This window comes from Notolabrus celidotus, chromosome 1 (assembly GCF_009762535.1).
Source record: "Notolabrus celidotus isolate fNotCel1 chromosome 1, fNotCel1.pri, whole genome shotgun sequence".
In the NCBI taxonomy this organism is placed as follows: domain Eukaryota; kingdom Metazoa; phylum Chordata; class Actinopteri; order Labriformes; family Labridae; genus Notolabrus; species Notolabrus celidotus.
Window position 1 is genome coordinate 39,769,523 of NC_048272.1, and position 25,936 is coordinate 39,795,458.

Sequence of the window (25,936 nt, forward strand, 5' to 3'; positions counted from 1 at the left end):
ATTCTTAAATATGAACTGCTCCTCAAAATGATTTAAGAATGCACATGTGGATATTTATTCACAAAATCATGAATGCACTGTGGAACAAGGACAGCAGTATTTAAAGACAAGGGGGAAAGAATCAACGTTCTTTTTTATTTATATGGAACAATTATTCCCAAGGTGTTAGCTTCAACCACTTTGTGTTCTTAATCAAACTGTGAACACTGCAGCAGACCATTGCTATCAAAGGAACGTTTTGTCTATCTATTGCAGCCCTGTCCCAGATATAAGCTGGAGGAGAACCAGCGGGATCCCTTTCCCCAGCAAAGTCAAAATGAAGAATTCAAACGCGGTCCTTGAAATCCCCAACGTGCAGCAAGAAGATGCAGGGATGTACGAATGCATGGCAGAGAACAGGCGAGGCAAAAATGCTGCACGGGGTCGTATTTCATTCCATGGTAAGTGTACCATTTCAAAATTGAGTGGCAGTACACACAGAAACGCAGAATAACCTTGTGTGGACTACAACATATCTGAAATTGGATTACGGGGACTGCAGGGAGCCACAGGATGTACGTGTCTATATCAGATATCAGCATTTAAACCAAACACGCACTGTTTAAAAAAAGTTGGACTTACAAAGAAATTGAAACCTTTTTCGGTCAAGAGACTGATATTTAGATAACCTGTTTATTTTGAGTACACAATATTCAAACCTTATAGTTTACTGTAAATATGCAAGACTTCTGTCTGTATCTGTTAAAACACTTGGGTGATAGTTTGAGGAAACTATAGCCTTGAGCATTTTCAAAAGTGTATAAAGACACAATAAAAGCTTTGAAAACATGTTGTTCATTTCAATGCCAATAACCTACAATTTATATTAAAACATACAAATTTACATTTTAATGTAAATGTTAATTCATAGCCCTTGAAATAGAAATCTAGAATTTTTAGATTAGACTTTAGGTTTCTGTATTTATTGTCCTTACTGTATTGTTGTCAGTACCAGTGTTCCAATCACCACGTCAAATTCCTTGTGTGTGCGAGCTCACTTGGCAATAAAGCTTTAATGAATCTTGATTGGCTACGGTTACATGATGTTTTTTAATTCTGAATTAATAATTCCGAATTAAATAATTCCGAATTAAAGTTTTCTCTTTGGTGTTTACATGGAAATAGTAATTCCGAATTGAGTTTTACATGGAAAACACGTTTAATTGTTTTTATTCAATTCCTCTTAAGGTCTGGGGGTTGGGAAGGGTTCTGATTGGACAGGGGCGGGTGTGACGTATTTACGTTTACCGGAAGAAAACAGACTCCAGTTCCTGCTTCTTTCATTTTCGGTTACAACATGGAAGATCACACAAATTTCGCTTTGATTTTGACTATAGTTGTTAAAAAGCAGCTTGACACAAACGTACTGCTTCACTTTCGTCAGCTGAGGAGGAGAAGAGAGATAGAGGACCGGAGAAGGGAGGCGGAAGACCGGACTGTGGCGATTCAAAGCCGGTTAGTGCAACGGCTGCTCTACCTCAGCCTGAAATATGAGCCCGCCAGCGCGGAGTATGTGCGTCATCGCGACAGGACAAGGGAACGAGCATGTGCAGGACGACCGGAATTAATTTAAAGCGGAATGAACGTATACATGATAGAGGAATTATTCAATTTGTATTTAAAATCAGAATAAACCAGCCACTTACATCGGATTTAAGTTTAATTCGGAATTATCATTTTCATTCGGAATTAGGTGTTTACATGGTCATTTTAAATCTTTTTAAAGAGGATTTAATCTTAATTCGGAATTAAAAATCTCATGTGAACGTAGCCAATGGGTACGGTTACATGATGTTTTTTAATTCTGAATTAATAATTCCGAATGAAATAATTCGGAATTAAAGTTTTCTCCTTCGTGTTTACATGGAAATAGTAATTCCGAATTGAGGTTTACATGGAAAACATGTTTAATTGTTTTTATTCAATTCCTCTTAACGTCTGGGGGTTGGGAAGGGTTCTGATTGGACAGGGGCGGGCGTGACGTATTTACGTTTACCGGAAGAAAACAGACTCCAGTTCCTGCTTCTTTCATTTTCTGTTACAACATGGAAGACCACACAATAAGTTCAAATTTCGCTTTGATTTTGACTATAGTTGTTAAAAAGCAGCTCGACACAAACGTACTGCTTCACTTTCGTCAGCTGAGGAGCGACCGATAGATGATAGAGGAATTATTCAATTCGGATTTAAAATCAGAATAAACCAGCCACTTACATCGGATTTAAGTTTAAAGGCCCTGTGAGGAGTTTTGAACTGGCTGAGAAACAGACTGAAAATGATACCGATGCCTCTTTATGACCTTCAATAGCAAGCAAGACCATCTACAACAACACTGACACCTTCTCTGTTGTCATTTTTAATGCCTCAAACCGCCCTGGGGGGGTAGGTGTCAGACCAGATGATGGACATCTCGCTTCAGAAACAGCCTTTCTTTGACTGTTTTCATGGAAAATAATCACATTGCCTGATAAAGTTGAGTGTTGAACACAACAGGATAAGGCTTTTGTTGAAAACACTACTTTTGCATGTATAGGACAAGAGATAAGAGGTATCACTTTGTCCACAAGGGGGCGCCAGAATTGACACAAAACAAAAGTTCCTCACAGCAGCTTTAATTTGGAATTATCATTTTCATTGGGAATTAGGTGTTTACATGGTCATTTTAAATCTTTTTAAAGAGGATTTAATCTTAATTCGGAGTTAAAGAGGAATTAAAAGTCTCATGTGAACGTAGCCAATGACTATTGATTCTGAAATGAAAAAGTAATGTCCTTAAGATCTGATTCCAGAAATGAATAATCAAAGAAATATTGAAATTTTCAATCAGTTGATAAAAACATTCCTTCTTTAAAGTTTACTTTAGTCTTACACTATGGCAAGATGTTGTTCAGTAAATACTGTACAATATAAAAAGAAACAGCTTGCTATATATGAAGCTTAAACATTATTTCACTGCTCTGACATTTAACTCATAAGCTGCTCTGTAAATGTTTTCTACAGTAGTGAATGTAGCACTTAGCTATAGGATGAAAAGTTATAGTTTAAGCCTCTTTGAGGAGCTTTTGGTTTATTATGATCTTGGTGCCCCCTCCATACATCACTGGCCTGATTTGCACAATCTACCCGGGACTTCAGCCCACGGTCGAAACGCAGTCAACAATGGGGGCACCCCCATTGTTCGGACCATAGAGCCAAAACATTGGCATTGAAACACTTGTATTGTAAAAATTGTAACGGCATCAAAACAGGTATTGGCATTGAAAACGTTTCATTGAAGTTAAAATCACACACAACAAATGTTACATTATTTAATTTATAGATGTTTTTGCATTCTAATGTTTTTGAAGGACAATCATATCATATTTATTTGATGACACTTTTTTTTCAATGACAGATAATTTTTTCGATGACGCTTTTCTTTTTTTGAATACAGTTTTTTTTTTCAATGTTTCTTTTTTCAGTTCCAACTTTTTGTCACCGTTTTGGCGTAGAGGGGAGGGTTTGAAGGGAGGGGCCATGAGGGCGTGATTTAATAATAATAATAATAATAATAATAATACATTTTATTTATAAAAGCGCTTTAAAAGATTCTCCAAGCGCTTTACAGGAAAATAAGATAAAATTATACAATAGAAAAGCAAAGGAAAACAGTGCAAATAAAAAGCAAAGAAGAGCAAGGCAGCAAAATAAAACAAAACAAGAAAAAAAACAATCAATCATAGTTTAAAAGCCTTTGTAAAAAGGTGTGTTTTGAGTCCGGATTTGGATTTGGTGAGTGAGGGAGAGAATCTGAGGTGTTGGGGGAGAGAGTTCCAGAGGGTGGGGGCAGCGACAGAGAAGGCCCTGTCCCCCCAGGTTCGGTGCTTGGATTTGGTGAGAGGGGTGAGGAGGTTGGCGTTGGTGGAGCGGAGGTTGCGGGAGGGATTGTATGGCTGCAGAAGGTCGGTGAGGTAGGAGGGAGCTAGATTGTGGAGGGCTTTGTAGGTGATGAGGCGGATCGTGTGCTGAATTCTTGAGGGGATGGGAAACCAATGGAGGTTCTGGAGGACTGGGGTGATGTGGTCTCTGGAGCGGGAGTGAGTGAGGAGGCGTGCAGCTGAGTTTTGTATGTATTGTAATTTGTTGAGGAAGGGTGTTGGGTGTACCGTAGAGGATGCTATTGCAGTAATCGAGTCTTGAGGTGATGAAGGCGTGGATGAGAGTTTCAGCTGCAGTGAAGGAAAGGGAGGGGCGGAGACGGGCGATGTTTTTGAGGTGGAAGAAAGAGTTTTTTGAAATATTGTTAATGTGTTGTTGAAAGTTAAGTGACTGATCAAAAATGATACCAAGGTTACGGATGTGGGTGGATGCTGAAACAGTGGAATTATCAATAGTGAGTGAGAAGTCCGGGCAGGTGGAAGTACAAATGATTTTCATAATTTTCAGTTACGTGACCACCGCAGAAGCCTGGAGGGCAAAAAAGACCAAAGTGACATGACTGCTTCCATTCATTCAGACGTGTAAAACCGTCTCTTCCTTACTGAAAGGTCACTGTCAAGCCTCGACACTACATATTAACCTTCTCCTTAAAGGTGACATATCATGCAAAATGGACTTTTTAATGGTTCTTTACCTGAAATATGTTTCCCTGGCATGTCTACAAACCCCCCGAGAATGAAAAAAATCCATTCTGCCCCTGTTTTGATTTCTCCACCTTTCTGTAAATGTGTGTGAAACGAGCCGTTTCAGACTTCCGTGTTTTTGTTACGTAACAACAATGTCCGGTCTGTCACGGAGTCAGAGCTCGGAGCTTGTTCAGCCCATAGACTGTATAAAATAATACTGAATCCCTCCTCAGTTTTTCATTACCTGCACAAATGTGTGCTAACAAGGAGCTTAGGAGGGAGGCATGCTAGTTGTAGGCTGTCTTAATAAACACAAAGGTCGGTTTTACTCCCCACGTCTGCAGATTTGAAGATCTAGTGGATGATTTTTATTTGTCATGGATAAGTGCTAGCGCTAATTAGCATAGCTACATAGCTATATGTTCGTAGCTGTAGCTGTAGCTGTAGCTGTACTTGTAGCTGTAGCTGTAGCTAGCTGTGTACCAAGACACACGTCGACATACTGACAAATAAAACAACAAGAAACACAGAATCTGTGACCAATCCTTCATAAAAGGTCCTGCTGCCTTTCTGGCAGAGGTCGGTTTTACTCCCCACGTCTGCAGATTTGAAGATATAGTGGATGATTTTTATTTATCATGGATAAGTGCTAGCGCTAGTTAGCATAGCCACATAGCTACATGTTCGTAGCTGTGTACCAAGACACACGTCTACATACTGATAAATAAAACAACAAGAAACACTAAATCTATGACCAATCCTTCAGAAAGGTCCTGCTACAGGCGCCTCTCCGTCAGGATCAGATTCTGGATCAGATTCAGAGGGTTGAAGTAACGTGATCTCTGAGCAGCCGTGTATATTCAGCCAACATGTAAACATTAGATCAACGTGCTGGAGAGCCGAGGCACATCCACTTCCTGAGGGGGCGTGGTCAGAGGGAAAACAGAGTGTTCTGATGAGGAATGAAGAAGAGGACTTTTCAGGCATGCCAAAATCTGATTTCAAAGTGTTTTTTTTGAGCATAAACTTTAAAGACATGTTTTGGGGACCTCTTAGACCAATATATATTGATGAAAAAAGCGTGATATGTCCCCTTTAACTTAAACAAGAACACTTGATCACCACACTGTCAGGATAAAAGTGTCAGACTGTACACGAACGTTATTACTAAGCTAGCGTTAGCTAGCGGTGTCAACATGTTAGCACCGGAGTTGTTTACATCAGTCCACGCACTGCAACGATGTATGGAGTACTACATCAACTTGATTCAAACAATGATTAAAATACTCTGTGTTTACTTCAATATACCGTTAATGAAATGTTCGTTTAAAGACGTGTGGACTTTATCATTGTTTTGTTCCCTCAGCAGGGACAACAGAGCGTCGAATATAATGAATCCACATCTCCTCCTCTCAGGGTTTTATTTTTCAGATGGGATTCTTACAGGAATATTTCAATGTTTTTGAAGTGGGGTTGTATGAGTTTTATGTCACTATTAATTGTACTAGCCAGCTCGGCCCCTGTGGTGAGAAACTACAGGAGAAACAGCAGCAGGCTGGGCTACAGTTTCTGCAGACCGGGTCAGTCCTGCCATGTAATTCAGCTCATTTTGAAAGACTCTGATCTGAGCACTCATCTCGGTTTAGGTGTACGTACACTCCACGTGTGATTTTATTCAGCACTTCACTTTGACACCAGAAAGCCTGTTTGTTTTCACATTATTTACGGACACAACACAGACGTGCTCCTATGCCTGCAACGCACTGATCAGCTGATCAGGTCTGCAGCTTCAAAGTCATAAAAATACAACCAAACGTAATAGTGAGTGATTCAATGTCATGCCGTTTACTGCGGAGACACGTGGACACCTTCCTGAACTGGAGTTTACAGAGGAAAAGGAGATTCAATGCACTGGAGGACAAAGCGGAGGGACTGCAGAGCTAAACTGGAGAGCAGGAGAGATCCAGTTACCTGGTGGTGCAGATATGTACACTGTGAGCTAATGCACACAGTTTACACACAATGAACTGAGAAAATGTCTTGCTGTCACAAGCAAGACTTAACAACAGTCTTCTTAGACCCTATGGAATTAAGATATACCAGCAGATCACAAACTAGTGTGGCTATAATAATCAGCAAAACAAAACTCATACAACCCCACTTCAAAAACAATAAAATCTCCCTGTAAGAAGCAGAACCGGGGCTTGTCTCCTTGTCATATACCTGATAAACAACTGTTCAGGACTTTTTAAGTGTTTAAACACGTAGTTGGCAGCAGAGTCCAGTCATTTCATTTTCGTAGCCCTTAGCAGTGAGCCTTTCCTTGCCCTGCAGGGGGGGCATTCCATGAGTCTGTGACGTCAGGTGAAAAACAATGCAAATGTAAATCACGCCCTCATGGCCCCTCCCCTCAAACCCTCCCCTCCATGGCAAAACGGTGACAAAAAGTTGGAACTGAAAATTCAATCATTGAAAAACTGCATTAAAAAAAAAAGAAAAACGTCATTGAAAAAAAAAAATCTGTCATTGAAAAAAAAGTGACAAAAATGCTATAAATTAAATAATATAACATTTGATGTTTGTGATTTTAACTTCAATGAAACTTTTTCAATGCCAATACCTGTTTTGATGCCGTTACAATTTTTTTCAATACATGTGTTACAATGCCAATGTTTTATTTATTTTTTTTGTTTTAGGGTGTGTTTTCAATGCCAAATTTTATTTTCAATACCAAACATTAAAGTCATCATTTTGGCTCCATACACAGGAACTTTTTAGTTCCGGGTAAAGTAGTTCTGGGGTCTAAAAGACCACGGAACTCCTGGTCGAAATGCACCTTTTATGTTTTCTTATACTGATCTTTACTTTTCCAAAGCTAAACCTCACTGGCTCCAGACAATGAAGGACACAGCTCTCTCCATCAAGGACAGTCTTCTCTGGGAGTGTAAAGCCAGCGGAAAGCCTAAACCGTCCTACAGCTGGCTGAGGAATGGTCAGCAGATGATACCTGAGGTATGGAGAGTCATTAGAAGATAAAGCTTTCCATATGCATCCATGGTTATGAGGAGCCAGTGTCTCTGTCTCATTGAAGATCCCTGACCAACTCATCCAGTTAAAAATAACTTCAGACTACCATCCCAGCTGTCATCAGATTATTTTTTTCAGTTTTACAACGCGAAGAGGAAAACAGCCAAAGTCTATTTGAAATATGCCGGTGCAGTTGTCAACTTTTCTGTTTCTGTGTATGTATGCAGGTTTGCAGTTCTTCTCCTCTAATCCGTTCCCTCATTACACTCTGTACATACAGAGAATGCCACAAGGCTCATGAGGCTGTTTCTTTTCTCCTCCCCTGCTGTCCTCCTCCCTTCATGATGCCCCAGTAATTGCTGCTTGTGGACATAATAGACTGGCCCTGCAATGGATATGCAGAAGTGTTTCTCTTCTCTCCACAGGGCCGGGTACAAATTGAAAACGGGGCCCTTTCTATAGCTGAATTAAACCTGTCAGATTCTGGGATGTATCAGTGTGTGGCTGAAAACAAACATGGCATTGTTTATTCCAGTGCCCAGCTAATGGTGTTAGGTAAGATTGCATTTCTCCATCTTCTTTTACTACTTCTGTGTTTTGTGTGTTTGATCATCTCTTACCATAGGGTCAGCTTCCTATAGCTATACTACCAATCAATCTAACAACCTACTATAACTCTCCTTAGAAATCATTCAGCTAACACATTTGATGTCATGAGAGCTCTGCCAGCAAAATCTGAATCAAATGGAGTGTCTGCTTTTGCTCTCAGTCATTTCATCTTATTGATTTGGAGACTACATCACATCGGTTTCTGCCATTGTGCATGCTTTCTCATGTAGATGTGTTATCGATTTATTTTCAAAGGTTTGATGACTTATATCTGACTTGTCCATAAGTAATTCAATACATGCTGGCTGACAAAATGTGATGATGAATGTGGAAAACAGCCTGAAGCATTAAAACTTTTCTTTAGATTTCATACATTTAGGGGTTAGGGAGTGTAACCATTGCCTTTGCCCGTGCATTGCTAATTTCGAAAGATTCATGTTACCTAAATTCATGTTACACCCCCTCCTCCCACCCTGCAGCTTCACCTCCCATCTTCTCCAAAAGTCCTCTAAGGGCCTTGGTAAAAGCTCTATCAGGCACCGAAGTCACTCTTGAATGCAAGCCTGAGGCCTCACCCCCGGCGGCTAGCCTGTGGAAGAAAGGAAGTGAGATCCTGCAGGGGAGCGAAAGGTAGAGTAATAGTCCAAGCTTTTATTCACATTAACTGTATGGGGAATTTCACTTTGAATTTCACTTCATTTGTGGCTGAAGAAAAGGTTGTTAAGGAATATGAGAAAAGTGCAAGGGTAAATCGAACGTGCTGCTCGCGACCTTAGGTGTGAGGGATGAAGATGCTAGCTGGTGCATCAACACTGCATGCATGATATATTTAAGAAGATAAAAGCTCAGGAAATGGAGCAGCTGTTAAACATAAACCTTTCAAACAGAACAATGCATTTTGAATTACATTTGAAGCCGCTGCATTAATTGTCTAAAATAAATATGCTCCATTAATCGGTTAATAAAAACAACAAATCTGCAAAGACAAAGCCTTTCATGCAGATTTGCAAGAAGAGATATCTCATCAGATACGAGACTCATACGAGACGTATGTTGTGTAAATCAGTGCTCAGTGTAGTATTTTATGTATTGGGTTGCTGTGGCTCAGTGGTACAGTCAGTAGTCTCTCAATCGGCAGGTCGGGGGTTCAACCCTGCTGATTCCCGCAGTCCACATGCCGAAGTGTCCTTGGGCAAGACACTTAACCCTGAACTGCCCCCCGTGCTGCTCCTTCCAGTGTGTTAATGGTATCAGTTTATACTAATGTGCTCCACAGCACAGTCCATTTTCAATTTACCATTTACTTCTCTGTGTTATTTCTTATTGAGTACAGCAGCAGTTTCCTTTTTTATAATTTCACTTTAAAATCGCCCTAGAGTCCATACACTGGTGGTGGTGATTGATGAATTCTAGGAATTGAAGACTTGCACAGACCAGGTGGATATGGGGAGGTGGAGGGGTGCGCACCATCAATGCAAGAAGGAATTAGCTGGAGAGAGAGAGAGACGCATTTAAAAAGACAGCAGAAACTTGATAGGTTGACGATGAGGGCGTGCCACTGAGCTATTGGATGACAGCCGCTGCTGATTAACCAATGACAGTGTCCGGAGCATGCAGCTGGAAGTGGGTGAGCTATTGAACGAGGGACAGGAGAGCTAAACAACTGCTGTGATTGCTTTTATAGTCTTCCAGTCTGAACTTTCGCTAGGGCTACATTTGCCTGTAGTCGACGGAAGAACCCGGGATGTAAAGCTCTTTGTTTCACGATTAGTAAAGACAAAGAAGAACCCATTTGCAGAATATTGAGAATTTAAGAACGAAAGAAAACTAGGTAAAAAGTACTAACCAAACGTACAAAAATGTCCAATAAATCTGAAAATGTTCCAAAGAAAACAGGAGAGAACCACTGGGTGTACAACACAGGAGGCATGACATCAATCAATCAATCAATCAATCTTTATTCGTATAGCGCCAAATCACAACAAACGTTATCTCAAGACGCTTTTACAAACATAGGAGGTCTAGACCACACTATGTCAAATTATGAACAGAGACCCAACACCAAGACAGGGTAAGACTCAGTCTGACCCCACCTTAATCCACCATGAGCATTGCACATCACAGTATTTAGCTAGTTACAGTGGTGAGGAAAAACTTCCTTTTAACAGGCAGAAACCTCAGGCAGAACCAGACTCATGTTAGACAGCCATCATGCCTCGACTGAGTTGGGTCTGGAAAGACAGATAGAGGGGAGTAAGAGAGAGAGGTGATAGTGATGAGACGAGTCGTAGAAGCTGTTGCCGCTGGAGTCCAGCACGTCCGTATCAGCTGGAGTCCAGATCGTCCACAGCAGGAGGACGTCTACGGCAGCTCAGAGGAACCTACGAGACAATGGAGCTCAGGGACTCCAGAAAGGTCTATGGTTAGTAACTTTAATGGGACAGGCAGAGTTAAAGTAAGTGATGAGGGGGTTGGGGGGAAGAGGGTGAGCAAGATCCCAGTGTGTCAGTGTGCCAGTTCCCCCGGCAGTCTAGGCCTATAGCAGCATGACAAAAGCTGGTCCAAGTCTGATCCAGCTCTAACTATAAGCTTTATCAAAAAGGAAAGTTTTAAGCCTACTCTTAAAAGTGGAGAGGGTGTCTGCCTCCCGGACCCTGACTGGTAGATGATTCCAAAGGAGAGGGGCCTGATAACTGAAGGTTCTACCTCCCATACTACTTTTAGAGATTTTAGGTACAACTAGCAAGCCTGCATGTTGGGAGCGTAGAGTTCTAGATGGGGTAATAGGGCACTATGAGCTCTTTAAGATACAAGGGTGCCTGATTTTTAAGGGCTTTGTAGGTTAAAAGAAGGATTTTAAATTCTATTCTACATTTTATTGGGAGCCAGTGTAGAGAAGCTAGCACTGGAGATGATGGGAAACACTGGAAAAGACAGAATGATCTAACACAGGAGAGGGGAAACAGAGAAACTAAATACACAGGGTTACAAGCAACAGGTGTGAACACAGGACACAGGTGAAACTAATCAGGTTCACCAAAAAGAAGGTAAACATGCAAGGACAGGAAGTAAAACTAAATCAGGCGCACAGGGATCAAGAACTTCAAAATAAAACAGGACACACAAGAGACTAGACTAAGAAACACACACACACACACACACACACACACACACACACACACACACACACACACACACACTAATCATGGATAATGGATCACTAATAACCAAAGGAAGACATAAGGTTATAACTAACACAGAATACACACAGGGAGGAATCATGCTTGAAACACAACAAGGTAACTCTAGAAAATAAAACATGAAATCAATGACAGATTATAACACAAGGAAACCACACACTAAACAAAGCAGCTCATGCCATTTGACCAGTATCATACAGTATATGTCGGCTTCTTGATTTGTCATACAATTGTGAGTTGTGGCCACAGCTGCTGATCGCTGTGGTAAGTTACAGCTTCAGTTCACAAAGCAAGTCTTCCTTCAGTGAAAAGCAAAGCATCATTCTCTTCTGACTGATAGTATCACATGCAACGTTGAGACAATAGATGATTTAATAGAATTCAAACTAATTGAGCTGTTTATTAGCAGTCTATGGTTATTACAAACATTACAGTGCACTGTTGTGTGTGGCAAAGCTTGCGTTCATTAAGCACTGTATTACACACTTTTGCATTTTGTGCTTTGTTTAAAGCTAGGGTTGGTAGTCACTGAAAACTAGCTTGAATTAGAATGTAGCATTTCCTCAGGACTCCGTCTAACCCCTCCCCTTGGAGCTCCTCCAAAACGACGCTCCCGCTCACATGCACGAGCGCCGCTGATTTGCAACCATATGATGGCGACTGATTCAAAACCGGTCCTCAGCACATCGTTTGTGTTCTGCACGACATGAACTCATGTCTCACTCAGCGGTAAGAAAACACCAAAACATTCTCATAGTGAAAGTTAAAAACACAAACAAACATGAAATGTACACGCAGGATGCGGGCAGAACAGCAGGACAGGAATTGATTGGTTTCCTCATTTGGCTCCTGATGGCAGGGATCAGCTGGTGTTTTCCCAGGTTTACTCTGGCTGTAGATAGCAGCTTTTTTTCACTCTTTTTTAAGAACACATTATGTACTGATTGCCATTGGGACATAAAGATAATTTTAACCAGTACAACAAAAAGTGTATCTAAATCTGACAACCAACCCCAGCTTTAAAGGTGAAATATCACGCTTTTTTCATCAATATATATTGGTCTAAGAGGTCCCCAAAACATGTCTTTAAAGTTTATGCTCAAAAAAACACTTTGAAATCTGATTTTGACATGCCTGAAAAATCATCTTCTTCAGTCCTCCTCAGAACACTCTGTTTTCTCTCTGACCACGCCCCCTCAGGAAGTGGATGTGGTCTCGGCTCTCAAGCACGTTGATCTAATGTTTACATGTTGGCTGAACATACACGGCTGCTCAGAGATCACATTACTTCAACCCTCTGAATCTGATCCAGAATCTGATCCTGACGGAGAGGCGCCTGTAGCAGGACCTTTCTGAAGGATTGGTCATAGATTTTGTGTTTCTTGTTGTTTATTTGTCAGTATGTCGACGCGTGTCTTGGTACACAGCTACAGCTATGAACATGTAGCTATGTGGCTATGCTAACTAGCGCTAGCACTTATCCATGATAAATAAAAATCATCCACTAGATCTTCAAATCTGCAGACGTGGGGAGTAAAACCGACCTTTGCCAGAAAGGCAGCAGGACCTTTCTGAAGGATTGGTCACAGATTCTGTGTTTCTTGTTGTTTATTTGTCAGTATGTAGACGTGTGTCTTGGTACACAGCTACAGCTATGAACATGTAGCTATGTAGCTATGCTAACTAGCGCTAGCACTTATCCATGACAAATAAAAATCATCCACTAGATCTTCAAATCTGCAGACGTGGGGAGTAAAACCGACCTTTGTGTTCATTAAGACAGCCTACAACTAGCATGCCTCCCTCCTAAGCTCCTTGTTAGCACACATTTGTGCAGGTAATGAAAAACGGAGGGGGGATTCAGTATTATTTTATACAGTCTATGGGCTGAACAAGCTCTGAGCTCTGACTCTGTGACAGACCGGATATTGTTGTTATGTAACAAAAACACTGAAGTCTGAAACGGCTCGTTTCACACACATTTACAGAAAGGTGGAGAAATCAAAACAGGGGCAGAATGGATTTTTTTCATTCTTGGGGGGTTTGTAGACATGCCAGGGACACATATTTCAGGTAGAGAACCATTAAAAAGTCCATTTTGCATGATATGTCACCTTTAAATACCCTTATTAATGACCTCAGACTAGGGTTGCCAACTGTCCCGTATTAGCCGGGACATCCCGTATATTGGACTAAATTGGTTTGTTTCATACGGGACCTCAATTGACTATTAACTCTTGCAAATACAGCAGACTTCACTCTACAGATCCTAGATCAGATAAAACCACAGTGGATCATGTGCCAATAACACCTGCAAAAAAGGTGTGGAGAGGATTTTCTCTCTGATGGCCATTAAATGGTCAGACCCAAGAAACAGATGCAGCACAAAGCTGATCAAACATGAACTTCAAATATCTGTAAACTGTGACTTGTCATGTAAGGACTTGTCTCTGGCTGTGCAAAAGTACAAAAGAGTGCTTGAGTCAGTGAAGAGCAGCAAAAACTATCCATGGAAAAAGTTAATTTGGTGAGTTATACTCCTCCTTTGCATTAAATTTTTCTTTTGTCTGTTTTTTTTGATGTAAAAAGCTGAATTCACACATCATGCTCACACCACCATGGCACCGTGCACCTGTCCCTTATTTAGTAGTGAGAAAGTTGGCTACCTTACCTTAGAGTGGCAGAGTAATGTTACTGACCATTACAGCATAAAGAACATTTTAGATATTTGTTTGGTCACTCAGTGATTCTGTTGTTCAATATTTAATCGGTCACATTGGGGGAAAGACTTCAAGGAGGACCCAAGAGTAGATTTTAAAACAAAAAGGTTTTAATAAACAAAAGGTACCAATAAAACTTACTAAAAAACGTCCAAGAATAAATCCAAATAAAACATAGGGATCATAAGAAAAGAAACACAGAGAGAACACAGAGAAGACATACAAACTAAACACAAGAAAGATGAACAATAATCCAACACGGGACAGGGGAAACAGAGGAACTAAATACACAGGTGTGGAACACAGGACACAGGTGAAACTAATAAGGGGAATCACAAAAGGTGGGAAACACACAAGAGCAGAAGGTAACTAAACTGGAAACACAAGGATAAGAACTACAGAACAGAGAACACAAGACAAGACTAAGAAACACAAGAAAGTACAACAAGAGACATGGATCACTAAATACTCAAGGGAGACAAAGGAGAACTAATACAGAATAAACACGGGGAGGAACCAAGGCATGAAACACAAGGACTAAACTAAACATTGACTCATGACATAATCAAATACTCATATGGAGCCAAGTTTTAGTCCGACACTGAGCCGGGGTGGCGGGTCACCCTGAACATTCAAATGAAAGAGAAAATAATTAGAAATACTCTTACAACCTTACCACCTCACTAGCAAACATACATACAACAAAAAAACAAACAAAACAAAATTCAAATCATATCACACACACACAGATCAGGTTTGGCGGGGCCTTAGTGTTTGGCTCGGCCCTACTCGTTGGGGGTCCATCGGGGCTGGGTGGGTGGCTGGTGTCCCTGTCACCCTCCGCCCCCCTGCTGCCCCCTCCCCTGTGGGGGCCTGGTCCGCGGCTGCCCTCGGGGCCGGGTTTCCCGGGGTTCCCTCGCGGTCCTCTTGGGGGGGGTGGGGTGGTGCGTGGCTGGAGGGGTGTTACTACGGCAGCCATTGGGGTGTCCCTCCATGCCCCCGCGGCCTGGTCCATCAGTCGCAGGGCGTGGGTGGGGGGCGTGGCTGGGGGGAATGGTCGGGCCGTCTGGGGGGGGCAGGGGGGATTGGCCCTGCCGCCTCCGCCCTCCCCCCGCTCCGGCGCGCCGGTTGGTGGGCTCTGGTCCTGGTCCTGCCCGTCTGCCTGGCTGTCTGCTCCTGGTGCCGGGCCCCCTCGGCCCTGGTGGCTCCTTTGGCTCTGTCTTGGGGGGCTGTGGGGGCGGTGTTGTGGGGGTGTCCCTTGGGGGGGCTGCGGGATCTCGCCCCCCTTTCCTCCTACTGGGTGACCTGGGGGTCGCCCTGGGTGCTCCGGCAGTACCTGCTTGCTTCCGGTCTGGGTCCTTGGCTTGTCCCCTGGCCTGGGTCTCCCGCGGCGGGTTGGGTCCTTCGGTCTGACTGCTCTCGCGGCCCGGGTGCCGAGCTGTACCGCTCGGCTGATCTGACCCAAGTGGTATCATCTGCACCAGTGGTGGTCTTCTTACACAAATAGAACACAGCACGGTGGCAACCCTCTGCGACCCAAGCTTCAGTAATGATTGTGGACACTAAGGGTTGCTTAATCATTAGTATCACCCCACGGATTTTTTTTTTGGCATCATGGTGAGATGGTCCCTCTCCATCTAAGTGTGTTAGGTCTCTCTCTCCTTCTCTCTCCCTGTCCCTTTGTATATCCTTATGTAATCTTTCTTTCACTTTCTCTAATTTTTATTTTTATTTTTGGCCCACCTAGGTGTGCACGCCCTCTTTTACAGAACATGATATTAGCTGCCAATAAAAGATAGGCCAGAGTTCTAAGAGGGATGGTGATGGTTGCATGCACACAGTCACAAGCACAGAAGAAACATGTTTTCTTTCTTTTCTTTTGCTGCAAGAATAAATTGCATGAATATTTGACAGTTTGTGACAAACATGACACAAACCAGAAATATATATGCAGACAAGAGAAAAAAAAAAAAAAACAGTAACAGTATTCTGCTTCCCTCAGGATTACTTTGCTTCCCAATGGGACCCTGAAGATCGTCAACGTGACCAAACAGGATGCAGCCAGCTACACATGTTTTGCTAGGAATCAGTTTGGGACAGCGAGCACAACAGGGAGGCTGCTGATCACCGGTGAGTGCAACACAGATGGAAATGGACTGCACACACCATGTCGGTCTGAATGTAAGATGTCTCTATGCTTATTTTCAAAATCTGTTTTTGGAAAAATACTTTTTGAACACCATATCTTGTTTAAAAAATAAAAAAACAGTAATAGGAACACTTTCAATAAAACATGATATTTTGTCTCTAAACATTTCAAATACATTGTTTTCATTCTATTTTAACATGTTACATCTAAATGTAATTAAAATTCAATCACATGTGTAAATGAAGTACTTGTGGTACTGGTATCTACCATAAATACCATCAAAAATAACCAATGATTTTCTAGTTATTAGCACCATCCACCTCAATTTAAAAAACAACCATAGCCTCTGCTTTCCTCTGGTGATGGGTATGCTTTCTGTCTGTTTTATGGAATCATGCTCTATGTCAATTTCTTAAGGCTGGGGCTGTTCTTTAATGACCCCACAGTAACATTTTCTCTGACAGTGTATTTTAAGACAGTGTTTTTGGGCACACCATCTTCGAGCATAACGCTCTGACACCATATCTCTTGGCTGCATCATAACTATGCTCACTTTATGAATAATTGGCCTGCTTTGTACCCATCAGTCTTGTGTTTCTCCATCTTTCATCCCTGTGGCATTGCAGTTGTGAGTGACAGCTGGTGTCAATACACTTGTATTTTAAGGTCTAGACCCAGAATATTTGACGATCCCACTGTTTTCTGAGTGTACCTCAAGGATGAAAAAAACCTGTCTTACATTTGAGACATTACAGTATATAGAACCCTTATAGGCATTGACCACTCAAAGTTCTTTATTACACTACATGCTCTACAGTAAACACAAGTATATATCATAAATACACACCCTCACCAGTTACACTTATTGCACAAACAAACTAAGGTCCTGGTCCACAAAAGGGTTGTGTGGATTTTATGAATCTGTGTAAATGAGACAAAGAGACCCGGTCAAATTAAGCGCATGCAAAGGGTTAAATTCACCCAAAATGTTGCAGCAGAACTAATAGTGTGTCCCTGCACCGGTGCTGTTTAACATTTAAGAAAAGCTGTCATGCATTCATTTGGGACAGATTTTATTGTTATTGTTTTTGGGGCTTTTAGCCACCATTGGACAGGCAAAAACCACAGATCCTGTGACTATCATGAGTTGAGGTTTAGTTTAGTTATAGCCTTGGTTCCTACACATGTTTATTCTGTATATATAATCCTTTATCTCCATTGTGTTTAGTGATCCATGTCTCTTGTTGTATTTTCTTGTGCTTCCTGTTTTATTTTGTAGTTCTTGATCCCTGTGTTTCCAGTTTGGTTTTACTTCCTGTCCTTGTGTGTGTCATCTCCTTTTGTGAATACCCTGATTAGTTTCACCTGTGTCCTATGTTCACACCTGTGTTAATCACTGTGTATTGAGTTTCTCTGCTCCCCCTGCCCTGTGTTGGAACACTGTCTGTCTCTCCTAGTTTCTTTTTTCTTGTGTTTCCAGTGTTTTCGTTTGGATTTAGTTTCTTAGCCTTTTTAGTAAGTTTTGTTTATACCATTTGTTGTTTTATTTATTAAAACCCATTATTTTAAATCTGCACTTGGGTTCTCCTTCCACAATTTTTTCCCAACATGACCATGACAAGTGGGATGAGGACTGTAGCCTCCGCACCTATAGGGTACCTACATTTCTTACCGAGCAAAACCAGCGCCCCGTGGCTGATTGGCTTTTGACTGTAAGTCACTTGTTAAACTCTTTAATTTAGCATGTTTATATTTCATGCCTGGGATACCATTTGTCGATCCGAGATCAATGAATGTTCCGTTTTGGCTGAGAACGGCTCACAGCTTGTTGTAACGAAAGTTGAGCAGCCTATGCACAATTTAAAATGTGCAAACACCACTGGAGTACAAAGACACTATGACCTGCAGTTCAGGGGGGTATTCATTCAACCCTGTGCATGCACTCTGTGAATGAAATGGCGTCCTTTGTCTTATTTGCTTAGGTGTAAGAGGCAATCTTTTTGTAAATTAGGCCCCTTAATGTTTCAAACTGAATGAAATTTTAATTAGTAGGAGGCAGCTCAAGGTCCTTAAATATATATTAACAAGCATATTTTCTTCTGAGATAAAATGAGCAAATAGCTTTAAAGGGAAAGGCAGAAAAAAGAGGGCTGACTGGTCCTTGATTTTGACAGACAGTGGATTCCAACACATAATGATATGCAAATTGAAGAATTGTCATTAACGTTGGAGTAAGGCTAAATGTGTTCTCCTGTTCCCTATCCTTTTGCAAAACTGGGCTTGGTGGCCCCTGGTGGTAATTTATGTTGTACATGCAGACATTCAGGTCCTATTGTCCTTTATCCTAACCCTTTCCATTTTAATTAGCACTCTATCAATGCTAAAAAGACACAGGTGAAAGCATACCAATCTAAAACCACTCTAACAGCCAAATTCCACTAAATCCATGTCCGGTCCATCTCCGATCTGTCACGGCACTGGATCTGATAAATTTCTACTCTAGTCAATGTGTTAACTTCCACTTGATCCGCTCCGTTGCGTTCAGGCTGCGTCTCTGATCCGGCGGTTAAGTTTCAGAATAAAACTCTGTGTTATCACCAGATTGTGTTTCACTTAACTACAACAACAAACTGTCATGATGAGCGAAGCCAGGCCTGGAGTCAACAGGTCAGAGGTTTTCAGAGGACCAGAAAGACAACATGGATGAGGAGAGGGGGAGGAGAATCCTTGATTTAGTGATTACAGTGGGAAACCTCTGTCACATGACTCCAGCTGTCCGGCGGTCCTGGAGCCGGATCTCAGCCGATCGGCGACGGACCGGACATGGATCTGGTGGAAGTCCCGTGTTACTTTCAAGATACCTTCTTGGGACATAAAGAAATATGAACCCTTAACAAGCTGCGTCTTGTCATGGTTAAAAAGCTGCCATAGACATTTGCCTACAAATTGAAAGCTTTAAGTTTTCAGTATGTAAAGGTAAACTATCTATCAGCTATTTTTGGCTTGACAATATTTTTTTTTCTTTACAAGTTTTGTAGCAAATGTGGCATTAACAGCAAAAGTTTTAGTAATACAAATATGGTGGAAATCATACAAAATTGTTGTGAAGAGAGCAACAGCGCTCTGTACCTCATCCAGTTTTCGGTCAGGTTTTCACATTACCTCCACTCTTCTCAAACACTAACTGTAAGGCAAGGCAAGGCAAGGCAGCTTTATTTGTATAGTGCATTTCATACACGAGGGCAACTCAATGTGCTTTACAGTAAAACATTAAAAGCATTGGAGACATTCAGACAGGCATAAAAGAACACAATTAAAATGATAAAACAGAAAAGAAAAGGAAAATTAGAAATATATTAAAAATTACATTACAATTTTAATTTAAAGTGAGTTAAAATGAGCTAAGATAGGAAGGCAGTGGCAAATAAAAAAGTCTTAATCTTTGATTTAAAAGAGGTGAGATTTGGAGCAGACCTACAGCTTTGAGGGAGTGTGTTCCAGATATGTGGTGCATAATGACTAAACACTGCTTCACCTTGTTTCCTTCTGACTCTTGGGACTGAAAGCAGACCAGTACCTGATGACCTCAGAGGTCCAGGTGGTTCATAAAGTAGTAGCAGATCAGCAATGTATTTTGGGCCTAAACCATTCAGTGCTTTATAAACCATCAGCAGGATTTTAAAGTCTATTCTCTGACAGACAGGAAGCCAGTGTAGGGATCTAAGAACTGGAGTAATGTGGTCTACTTTTTTGGTCCTTGTTAGGACTCGAGCAGCAGCATTCTGTATGAGCTGCAGCCGTCTGATGGACTTTTTAGGGAGTCCTGTAAAGACACCGTTACAGTAGTCTAGTCTGCTAAAGACAAATGCATGGACCAGTTTTTCTGCATCCTGCTGAGACATAAGTCCTTTAATCCTTGATATTTTCTTAAGGTGATAGTAGGCTGACTTTGTAATTGTCTTAATGTGGCTGCTGAAATTAAGGTCTGAGTCTATGACTACACCAAGGTTTCTGGCTTGGTTTGAACATTTCATCATTGCACATGGGAGCTGAGCAGTAACCTTTAACCTTTCTTCCTTGGCTCCAAAAACAATCATTTCAGTTTTTTCTTTGTTTAACTGAAGAAAGTTCTGGCTCGTCCAGTCATTGATTTGTTCAATGCATTTACTCAGTGTTTGTATGGGACTATAATCCCCTGGTGATATGGTGATGTAAATGTGTGTGTCATCTGCATAGCTATGGTATTTTATTTGGTTGTTTCTTATTATCTGACCTAAGGGGAGCATGTAGATGTTGAATAGCAGAGGCCCCAGAATGAATCCCTGAGGTACTCCACATACGATTTTCATCCGCTCAGATGTGTATTTAAATGTGTATTGTGTATTGTGTATGTGGATGTGTGCTGTAAACCAGTTAATGTCAGAGACTTTGATAACTGTGATCTTTCCTCTACAGTAACCAATGAGGATATGCTTCCATCCCTGGAATACTATTTCAAACATTATCTTTCAGTTTGATCAAGGAACACATAGTATGAACTTAAGATATTATTAAGTGCCGCTAATGGAAAGGGTTGGAGTTAAGTGCTAATTAAAATGAGTATACATATTAACTGGTGATGGCAACTAGATTCAGCTGTCACTGGAGGTTATAGCATCACAGCAGTGTTCAAGGTCTTTGTTGCAGAGAAATTAACATGCTATGTTGTCCTCTGTTGTCTGGCCAGAGCCCACCAGAATCACCATGAGGCCCACTAACATGGAGATTATTGTTGGCGAGAGCATCGTGTTACCCTGCCAGATTGCTTGTGATCCAGCTCTAGATGTGTCTTTCTCATGGGCATTCAACGGACAGCTCGTAGACTTCCAGCGAGACAGCGACCATTTTGAAAGAGTGGGCGGGGTGAGTCATCTCAAGCATTTAACTCAACTACTTTCTGGCTGTGTAGGATTAACTGGGCCACACTGTGATGAACAAGGGTATGGTTCACTGCCCTGATGAGGGCTTCTTTAGACACCAAAGATACCCACGCAGGGATATGTGTTAAAACTGGTTCATTTAGACGTGTCCAAGTGGCCAGCAGAGGATGAAATTTCAAAGAGATCAAAATAAACACAAATATAAAGAATTGAACTCTTACACTCTTTCTTTCATACGCAGTTAAAGCTGCAGTGACTGTCACTATCAAGTCGATGCAAGGAGCCATACCTTTTGAATTGGCTTCTGTATGAGTCGCCCTGTGTTGCAGTTTTGAAGATGTATTGGTGAAATATAATTTCAGTCAAACAGAAGATAATCACTTTATAAAGTATTCATATTTTTCATCTTCTGAGCTCTAATTTCCCTTGCTTCTAGGGAGGACATTAATTGAATACCTTTACACTTGCATACATTTGAATATCTTTACCTTTTCTGATATGAATGCCCCAAAAATAATGAGGTAATAACCCAACTAGCATTCACCAAGTACAGTCCTGGCACCAGGATATTTTCATTTGAAATGCTTCCTCTTTTGGAATGATTATAAATGTGTTCCATTTGATGAATGGTAATACCAACTGAACAATGTCTTTATTTTATTATGCCGTTTATCCTCCACAGTCAGTTGCCTGATCTTCGTCATTGTCATGTTAAAGGCTGATATCATATCTTAATGTCCTTACAGTGATGTGGACAAAAATGTCCAACTCCATGAACGCAAATGGCAATTACCAATGACATTGAACTGTGCGTAGGCATATAATGAGATATAGTTTTCATAGAACCTGTTTCCCCTGTCCGGAGAGATTACCAGCACGCTGCTCAACAGCTTCTAATGAATTAATTAACATAATTAAAGCAAATCTGCTCATCACATCATTCTTGCCAAGCAGGATGCCTCGCTCACGATGGCAAGCACTTAGGTCGACCAGGTGGTGGCTGACATTGGAAAGAGAATCAAACATGGCAAGGCTATGCACAAAAAAAACTGTTGGGAGGAATGAGAGAAACTGAAAAGAGGGAAAAGAGAAAAGACAGCAGGAGAAGTGATCTCTTTAGCCTGTAGCAGCATACAGGTGGCACTCTGCTCGGCTCTGCTTTGTCCCAGTTGCTGTGGAGTTGACGCTATGATAATTAGCCGCGAGGGGTAATGAAATCTGCTCTGACTGCGGTGAGTTTTACCTTGCTTGCCCCTCAGGTGACTTGCAGTACACTTTTCACTCGCTGACAAGCTATGTGGCAGGCCGCTTCTAGAGGTGACTTTAACAGGGTGGATTGCATGAACAATCAGAATGAGAAAGGAATGATATTATACGAATGACCTATGTTGATATAAATGGTACATTTATTTTTACTTAGGCATAAATTGTTTCATTTAAAAGGAAATACACTGCCAGTCAAAAGTTTGGAAACACCTTCTCATTCTAATTATTTTAAACACTGTAGGTTAATAATGAAGACATCAAAACTTTGAAAGAACATTAATATGTTTTATATTTTAGATTCTGTAAAGTAGCCCCCTTTTTTCCTTCATGACAGCTTTTCTCACTCTTGATATTCTCTCAGTCTGCTTCATGAAGTGGTCTCCTGGAATGGTTTCTAATTAATATGAGACTTGTCAAGAGTTCATTTGTAGAATGACTTGCCTTCTTAATGTGTTTGAGATAGCGGTGCAACGGATCATCGTTGATCCGTGATCCGTACGGATGCCTCTCCACGGTTCGGCACGGACGTGGTCCGCGGATCGGTTGATGAAAAAAGTTGCGCGTGTTCACTTAATGACCGCATGTTCAATCCACACTCGCTCGTCAAGAGCAGCGGTAGTCATGGCAAGTGAAGGAGCAGAGGAAATTGAAACACCTCCTGCATCTCTTAAGTCACATGTATTGGAGCATTTTGGTTTCCCTGTGAAATACAGTGAAGGCTGAATGTGCTTGAGCCACGTTATGAAACTCTGTCGCGCACCCACTAGACCAGAGGCCGTCAATACGTGGCCCGCGGACCGCATCCGGCCGCCTATTTGTGGGCCCCGAACTGTTATTCCTTCACTTTGTGTTTTGGTCGAGTCACCGCTTGTTTACCGGGACTTGTCTCCATGTCAACATTACGCAGACAGGCTGTTACTGGGTCACTTAGAGTCCACTGCTGCGAGTGAAATTTTTAACTTTCACTTTTGTTTATGGAGCAGTTCACATATTGGCACTTTACCAGCTGTAGGACCCTAGAATGCACGAAAACGTTGTGTTCACAGTTTGCAGCTCAAATAAAAGTGGACGGTGAAAATCAGCGATTGAAAGAAGAATGGAGTGAAACTTTTGAAGTTCCTCTGCTCCTTCACTTGCCATGCCATGAAATGCAGTGAATGAGGCAGGACCGGGCCCACAGATAGGGTGCTTTGCACAAGCAGTAAATTTTGAGTTGAATCTTGTTTTTATTTTATGGGCAGTTTAAAAGCGTTTTACAAAATAAATGGAGGGACAAAGTTGTATTTGTATTTATTTTATTTTTTTTGCTGATCTGAAAAATGATCCAATCCGTGACTCAAAACCGTGATCTGATCCGAACCGTGAGTTTTTTGATCCGTTGCACCCCTAGTTTGAGACCATCAGTTGTGTTGTTCAGAGGTAGGGTTAGCACAATGGATAGCCCTATTTAACCTCTATTGTAATCCATATTATTGCAAAACCATATTATTTCATAGTTTTGATGTCTTCAGTAATGTCAACAAAAAATTTAAATAAATAAACCATTGAATGAGAAGGTGTGTCCAAACTTTTAAATGTAGTGTACATTCTATAGTTCAACAAATCAAACCAGCAATAAACTAATCCTACTAAAGTTGCTTCAAACTGTTCTTCAAAAGCTCCTTTTAAAAGTTCACTACATATCATCATTCTTGCATAAGTATTAACTGTTGAATGGGACAGACAAAACTGGTACAGTGTGAAAGTTTGTTATGTAGTTGTCTTTGTATACCAAACCTGAAGAAATCTACCCCTTACAATAGAGAGTGTGACACTTTGTGGTGCACACACTGTTTAAAGAGCTAAGTTGGCCAAACTGTTGTACCGGATAACCAGCTCAACATGATGGACATGGGCACTGCAGTTAATGGAAACTCAATTCCACACACACTGTCCCGTTACTGATGTGTATTAATCCACTGTCGAAAGGTCTAAACAAATAAGCCATAAATGATTGTCCAGTGATATTGCTAAGGGCTGAGGGAGAGACAAGGACATTATTGTTTTTGATGTTGTCCTGAAGTTTATTGACAAAATAAAATAGAAAAAACAGCCTCCATTTTTACTAATTTCATAGAAGCGTTCACATATAACTCAGTCATCGTATGCCAAATAAAACATACTATAATCACAGCCAGATACACGCACACCATGCTTAAGCTTATGTAATTACAGAATAATTAGGGATGTTTTTCCAATTGACTTGCCTATCTTTGTTTGCGCTGCATATTGCGGGCGTATTTGTGTAAAGGGGTTGGGCTGCTGGTTGGCTGGGTAGTATCTAAAGGGCAGCCAATAGCAATATTTGTGCAGTGTACATCTGCCATGTGTGTTGTTACTGTTTGAAGAAATGAAGAAAAAAAAAAAAGCCAGTGGCCTGGAGATGATGGGATTGTGCAAAGAGTTGTAAACTGGACAACAACCAAGAGCCACATTTTAAAGCAGTGCACAGCATCTCTGATCAAACCTCCTTTTAACTGAACTATTCTTTTCTAGAGTGTATCAGGGGATCTGATGATTCGGAACATTCAGCTGCACCATGGGGGGAAGTATGTCTGTGTTGTTGACACTGATGTGGAGAGCCTGTCCACCTCTGCAATCCTGGTTGTCAAAGGTAGGACAACCAACTGATTTCACGAGTGTGCTTTTATTTTCTCTTGCATGATTATTGTAAAGATTACTTTCTCAGCATGTTATAATAAAAAAAGTGTTCTTTGATAACTGCTGCCGGGATTCTGTGCTATTGAGAGACTTGACTTTAAAGGTGACATATCACACTTTTTTCATCAATATATATTGGTCTAAGAGGTCCCCAAAACATGTCTTTAAAGTTTATGCTCAAAAAAACACTTTGAAATCAGATTTTGGCATGCCTGAAAAGCCCTCTTCTTCGGTCCTCCTCAGAACACTCTGTTTTCTCTCTGACCACGCCCCCTCAGGAAGTGGATGTGCCTCGGCTCTCCGGCACGTTGATCTAATGTTTACATGTTGGCTGAATATACACGGCTGCTCAGAGATCACGTTACTTCAACCCTCTGAATCTGATCCAGAATCTGATCCTGACGGAGAGGCGCCTGTAGCAGGACCTTTCTGAAGGATTGGTCACAGATTTAGTGTTTCTTGTTGTTTTATTTATCAGTATGTCGACGTGTGTCTTGGTACACAGCTACGAACATGTAGCTATGTGGCTATGCTAACTAGCGCTAGCAATTATCCATGATAAATAAAAATCATCCACTAGATCTTCAAATCTGCAGGCCTGGGGAGTAAAACCGACCTCTACCAGAAAGGCAGCAGGACCTTTCTGAAGGATTGGTCACAGATTCTGTGTTTCTTGTTGTTTTATTTGTCAGTATGTCGATGT

The 25,936-nt window shown here is 41.3% G+C and overlaps 1 protein-coding gene across 1 annotated transcript in view; it reads left to right on the forward strand.

Annotated features, from left to right (window-relative positions):
- cntn3b (contactin 3b) overlaps positions 1-25,936 on the forward strand; it is a 98,327-nt gene that overhangs the window by 58,466 nt on the left and 13,925 nt on the right. Inside the window, exons 8-14 of the mRNA XM_034695787.1 lie at positions 256-440; positions 7,519-7,655; positions 8,096-8,225; positions 8,759-8,909; positions 16,202-16,329; positions 21,075-21,250; positions 25,069-25,186. Of these exons, the coding sequence (XP_034551678.1) occupies positions 256-440; positions 7,519-7,655; positions 8,096-8,225; positions 8,759-8,909; positions 16,202-16,329; positions 21,075-21,250; positions 25,069-25,186 (1,025 nt within the window). The remainder of the gene's footprint in view (positions 1-255; positions 441-7,518; positions 7,656-8,095; positions 8,226-8,758; positions 8,910-16,201; positions 16,330-21,074; positions 21,251-25,068; positions 25,187-25,936) is intronic.